This window comes from Macrobrachium nipponense, chromosome 24 (genome assembly GCF_015104395.2).
Source record: "Macrobrachium nipponense isolate FS-2020 chromosome 24, ASM1510439v2, whole genome shotgun sequence".
Taxonomy (NCBI): Eukaryota; Metazoa; Arthropoda; class Malacostraca; order Decapoda; family Palaemonidae; genus Macrobrachium; species Macrobrachium nipponense.
The window spans coordinates 66,707,924-66,714,252 of NC_061091.1; the positions used below are offsets into that span (position 1 = coordinate 66,707,924).

General features: G+C 42.3%; 1 protein-coding gene across 1 annotated transcript; it reads left to right on the top strand.

The window, feature by feature from the left end:
• Window positions 1–220: 220 nt before the first annotated feature.
• LOC135205723 (serine-rich adhesin for platelets-like) lies at window positions 221–4,595 on the top strand. The gene is made up of 3 exons (XM_064236802.1): window positions 221–374; window positions 1,973–2,912; window positions 2,983–4,595. The coding sequence occupies exons 1-3, from the start codon at window positions 354–356 to the stop codon at window positions 4,143–4,145; spliced, it is 2,124 nt and encodes a 707-aa protein (XP_064092872.1). The 5' UTR covers window positions 221–353; the 3' UTR covers window positions 4,146–4,595.
• The last annotated feature ends 1,734 nt before the right edge of the window (window positions 4,596–6,329 follow it).

Here is a 6,329-nt window from a genome sequence, read left to right on the forward strand (position 1 = left end):
CGGAGCTCACCCAACTCAGCGATTCCTAAATGTCATGGCTGCGCTCCGGGTCGAGAGGTTGCAGCGAGGTTACGCAGACGGGGAGGGGGAGGGGGAGGAGCCGGATTTGGAAGGGGCAGGAGGAGAGGCTAATGAATGAAGGAAGAAGAGGGTTTCTCTGCGCGTGGGGGTGGAAGGGGGTGGATGATGATGAGGTTAGATTAGGGGTTGGGAGGCAGGTTGAAGGAGGAGGAGGAGGAGAAGAGTATAAAACGTAGCCATCAGCAGACGGCAAAGGCATAGCAGGGGCGACAGTCTCTCCATCCACTCTTCCCCCATAACGCTTTCCCGGCCCAACCTGTGCTGCTGCAGCCATGGCTTCCTGGACTAGCTTGGTAGGAAGAAGAAAAACAACGATCTGTTATCCTTGCCAATACCGAAAAGAAGTTTGGTTCCAAGTGTTCAAGTCTTGAAAACCTCCTTCGTAGTGCGAATATAGAACATATACATACAGTTTCGAAAAAAAAAAAAAAAAGTGACAGTCGCGTGAATATACCTATACAGACCGCCCATTTTCTGAAAGTGCTTCGACGTTCGACTCAGCTCTCCTACCCTTAACCAAATAATGCAATAAACACCCAGACAGTCAGTGCAGACGCATTTCAGAAGTGCATACACACGCGGCAGTGTTTCAGTAGACGCATTGAATTCGCACGAGACGGAAAAACGTGAAAGACTGGGAAAACTAGACCCAAAAAGGAAAAAAATATCAGAAATAATATTTGCCATAATTCTTTTGATTTCTGTGATCAAATGTAATGACCTTTTTTTTTTATAGTGAGCAGGCCATTTGAGTATATTTGCACTAATAGTATGCATAGGTATCCAAGTATTGGATATACGTACTACGTATATGCATGTATGTATAGATATATACATATATCTCTAATACATGGATACCTACACATACTATAAGTGTAAATACACCCAATACATTATATATAAATAATAGTCTAATTATTTATGTATAAATAATTAGACTATTATTCAATAGTCAACTTGCTATCTTGCGTGTGCGTATGTGGTTTTGTATTTGTATGGATGAGGTCAATAAGATCACTATATATATATATATATATATATATATATATATATATATATATATATATATATATATATATATGTGTGTGTGTGTGGTGTGTGTGTGTGTGTGTGTGTGTGTGTGTGTGTGTGTACAGAAATTTATGTACATTTTTGAGTGATCTTATTGACTTCATGCATACAAATACAAAACCACATACGCACACGCAAGCTGACTATTGAATTTTGTTTACAAAAACTTAATGCCTGCACTGACCTCAGTCTTTGGCAAATATAGGATAAGTGGTCATCAGCTGTGAAATATCATTAGACTATTATTATTTTGTGTGTATGTGTGTGTACGTGCGTTTCCACTTTGCTGCTTTCAGACAGACAATAAGAACTCTATTACTTCTAAGTGGCTGGATGGGTTATCGCTTTGACACAGACATTTTCACCACAATAAGAAGTGTGGAATATTCTATTCAACAATCCCTTTCCTCCATCTTTGGAAACTCCATTTTCATTTTGGTTGTATGGGACTAGCACTGAATAGTCTTTATTCCTTATTTGTTGTGGTACTCCTTAAACGACAGCCTTTTCAATTTAACATAGTCACGTAGATATCATAGTCACGTTTTCATGATGTAAAAAGACATATAAGATAAAACAAAGTAAATGCAAATGCAGGGCTTGGAATGGAGTTGTCAGTGTATCCTGTAGTTGAGAAGGCCTCTTTCTATTTTCGCTTATTTTCATTTCGTATTTCGGATCAATTTTAGTGTAAATGGTTTTTCTATTAATAGATTTTTACCATCCAGTCATTACTGTGCCTTTGGCAGTTGACTTAATCATATATGTCCCACTCCATCTCGGGTGCATCTTGTAATTCCACTCTCTCTCTTTAACGCAGGCTGTGTTGTCCGCGTTAGTGGTTAGCGCAGTGAGTTTTCCAGACGGGGCTTACAACATCCCTCGAGTGGGCACAGGGAGGCGCTCTCAGTACTACGTCCTTCACAGCGACGGGACCTACAAGTATGGCCACGATACTGGTGAAGGGGCCTTCGAGAGTGCCAAGCTAAACCCAGGTGGAGAACTGGATGGTGAGTTCGGCTACAGAGACGACGACGGCAATAACGTGAACCTTCAGTATAAATCAGGACAAGGCGGCTTCGTAGCCAGAGGTGACCATCTGCCTGCCCCTCACCCTGATTTCGAAGCTGCTCATGCTGCAGCCAGGGCACGCCGACCTTTCGTCGATCCTTTGGCCGACACAGGCACTGACGCCTCCTACAACTTCCAGTTTGCAGGAGAAGGACAGACAAGAACCGAACAGAGCGATGCCGATGGCAACGTCAGAGGATCTTACACCTACACTGATGAGGAAGGAATCACAAGAACTGTCAATTACGTAGCCGGTCGGGAGACTGGATTTGTCGTCGAAGGAAACGACTTGCCGCTAGGTCCAGTGGAGTCTGGGTTAACTCCAGCAGCAACCCGGTTAGCTGGAGCTAGACCTACTTCCACTAGCCAGTTTTCTGGATCCCGTGCAGCAGGGGCTTCATTTGGAAGCAGAGCTTCGACATCTAGCTCTACCTCTGCCAACCAAAGATTTAGTGGAAGTAGAACCACTGGATCCAGTTTTTCAACCTCAACAGGACAAGTGTTTGGAAGTGGACAAGGTACTGCAGCTAGCCACTCAGCAACAAGAGATTCTCGCCTCACCCCTCAGGCTTCTGGGTCCCACTTTGGAAATCGCATCTCTTCATCAAGAGGGTCACAGTCGACATTCAGTGCGGCCTCTCCTTCTCGCACTCCATCTACTTACAGAGCTTCCATCTACATCTCACACAGTAGGAAGTTCTACTAGCAGCTCCTTTGGCTCTCAAAGGACATCTGTCAGTCAAGTTTCCCCTGCAAGAGGTAGCACTGGAAGCACCTCTTTCACAGCTCAACATTCATCTGTCCGTAGACCGCAGCAAGCATTCTCTGGCTCATCCTCATTATCTGCTTCTAATCGCAGAGTACCTTTTGAAGAAGCCAATACTCGCAGTGAATTGAGACCCGATGGAAGTTATGCTTTTGCATACGATACTTCCAGTCACTCGAGGTCAGAATCTGGAGACAGTGACAACAATGTTGATGGTAAGTTTGATTTTGTAGCTGATGATGATGGCCAGAGACGAGAAATTCAGTATGAAGCTGGTCGGGACACAGGGTTCATTGCAGAAGGAGCTCACATTCCTGTGGGCCCTGAGGTACCTGGTGCCCCATCCGGTCAACCAACAGGAAGAATTGTCCCAGTTCAAGAGGTTCCATTTGTTGACCCACTTGCAGACACAGGACTTGATGCATCATACGATTTTGCATTCAATTCCGAGCAGTATTCAAGATCTGAAACTGCCGATGCTGATGGCAACGTTCGAGGAACTTACACTGTCGTAGAAGATGATGGCACTCGACGTACTTTCAATTTCCGAGCTGGAAAGGGCGTTGGCTTTGAAACTGAGCAAGTGTCCGTTTCCCAAGGTCCTCCTCCATCAAAACCAGCTGCTTCTCCAGTCTCTCCTTCATCATCTTCAACCTTTAGGGGAGCAAGCACAGCAGGAGCTTCAAGCTTCAGTAGTTCAGCTTCCTCCAGTGGATTATCCTCTTCTAGCTCCACATCATTTCGGGGCACTGGTGCCTCTTCCTCTACATCCGCATTCCGTGGTGGTTCAGGTCTGAGAACCACTTCATATGGAGCACCAACCTCTTCCTCTAGTGCTTTCACAAGTTCTACGTCCTCTCGCCGTCCTGCGTTCCCATCTACATCATCGACCCATAGCACAGGGGCTTCCGCCGCGACTTCTACATTACGCGGAGGTTCTGGTCTGAGTGCCACTTCGCATAGAGCACCATCCTCTTCTTCCACTTCTTTCAGACAGTCTTCGTCTTCTTCAGTGTCTTCTGCTTCTAGAACACCACTGAGAAGTTCGTTCACTCCAACGGCCGTGAAGGAAGTTTTCCCCGGCTTCCAACTTCACCAGTACGACGCTTCAAAGAACCCAGAAAAATTCGGGTACGTTCTGACCTTCGATAACTAAATCAGAGGGCTGAAACCGGGCCGAGAAGTTGTCAAGGAAAGCTGTTGCTGTTTCGGAAACCACGTTACACGAGTACAGACTTGCTCAGATATAAAAAATCAAACCCACCCACACTCAGAGACAGAAGAAACATCGCACACTTGACAAATACGACTCCCTGCATGCGAGCCAACAGTCCCAATATACCCCAAAACCTTCCAACAAAGACACAAGGTGACGGGAACACAGTGTTCATTTGGATCCATTCGCTTTGACAACGCTACATGAGTTACAGACAGACAATAGCAAACTGAATCATTTTCATGCCATACATAATGTATTGTCCTTTGTGTATATTTATACTCCAGTCTTTGTAAACAATTGTCAAAAAATAACAAAAAAATACACAAAACCCTAACATATGTACACAAGTATAACATTGCAAATGTTCTAATAAAAGTTTTTGAACGATGTGGTTTTCTAATTACGTCAACCTAAGTCCAGGTGAAAAGAATGAAAATACTGCAAGTTGCTGAATTAAGGTAACTTCAGAACACAGTTTTCAAAATACAGAAGACAAAATAAAACAGAATGGATTGAAGAGATGCTCTAATGAAAATAACACTCATAGATGCAAAAACAAAAACAATTAAGCCTGGGTCACACACATTGGCGATTTCAGACTGCGACAGTCGTAAAGGCTTGGTTTGGCGATCGATCTCCTATATTCGTGGGGCTTGGGCTCCCCAAAAGAAGAAGCTGATATAGACTCCACGATGACTTCTGCAATGAATCATTATGGCAGCATTGCGCACGTCGAGATGAGATTACGTATTGACATAGTCGTACGCGCAAGTCACCGATGATTTAGGCCTAACCCACATTTAACGGTTATTAAAGGACGGCATTTCCGTAAAGGCATGACGATTTAATTGCGATTTAGTTACGTCATTTTTCGTCTTACGTAATGGGATTGTACTGATTCGTGAACCTGGAGGCCACCATATATATACATAAAGCCTAATAACTAAATCAATATTACCCATTTGTCTCCCTCAGATCAGTATTTCAGAACCTCCATAAATCTTCTTTATGATCGTATAGAGTCCTTGGTGTTTTGGCCGCTTGTGTGTCGTCTTCGTTATTACGTAAACTCCCGTCCAGGCTTCGTTCACTGGCAGGAATCAATTGATATATCAAAACGATAAAAGATGCCTTTTCATACTTCAGAATATCATGTAGAAAAACTATGTAAATTTCCCGAATAAAAGTTAAAAATTCAAAAAATTTTATATTAAATAATATATTTTCGTTTAAGTTGTATCTATAGTGTCATATTTACCTATATCTGAAGTTCTCAATTTAAATCAAGAATACAGGGAATTGAAAAAGAAACCCACAAATTCAATTTGTAACTTGTTTACTTCTAAAGAAAACCAGAACAGCCATCGCATAAATGACAGCACAACGAGAAGAAGTTCCAGAAGACTGCTGGGCCTTGACCCAGGCTAACATCCCAAACATCTCTTGAGAATGGGCCACAGAAGGGCCTGAAAGTACTCGAGTGTGGAGTAAAACTTAATGTAAATACTTAGAAGTAAACAAGTTACAAATTGAATTTGTGGGTTTCTTTTTCAATCGTCAGAAGAAAACTGAAAGAAGTTTTTGTTTGGTTTAATACAGGGAATCTTGAATCCAAAATATATTTTACTCAAAATTGAAAACCGAGGCAGCTTTGGGTATTAAAGATGCAACCACCGTTTCTAAAAGCATCGTATATACGTACAAGAAACAAAAGAACATAGCTGGTATGTAAGTTTTGATTTGGATTAAACATAGAGGGGAAAAATTGCCTCTCTCTCTCTTGAACCTCTAATTGGCAATAAATAATCACTAGATAACGGACTCCATAAAGTCTCTATGCAATTGAACATTGAACAGTCTTGTTTCCTCCGTGAAAATCATTATACTTGTGTGACTTTTTATTATTGTTATTATTCTTATTCCTTTCTAGGTGTCTGGCGTCCTGAACATTATTTTATTATACTGCTCTTCCTTTGGAGCTGAAATGGCTTAAATGCGAGTAATCTACATTTAAATTTTCGTTTAAATTCTGGTGGGTATGCCTATTTTTTAGCACGAACCGTTTGTAGATGCTTATTTAGGCCTTAGGCCAACTCTGTTACTGCTTTTATGTGGCAACTG

Bases quoted from the DNA above. Each gene is read 5' to 3' on its own strand.
- LOC135205723 (XM_064236802.1), top strand. From the start codon at position 354: ATGGCTTCCTGGACTAGCTTG. The intron at 375-1,972 runs GTAGGAAGAAGA...TCTTTAACGCAG, and splicing joins TGGCTTCCTGGACTAGCTTG to GCTGTGTTGTCCGCGTTAGT. The intron at 2,913-2,982 runs GTAGGAAGTTCT...CCCCTGCAAGAG, and splicing joins TTCCATCTACATCTCACACA to GTAGCACTGGAAGCACCTCT.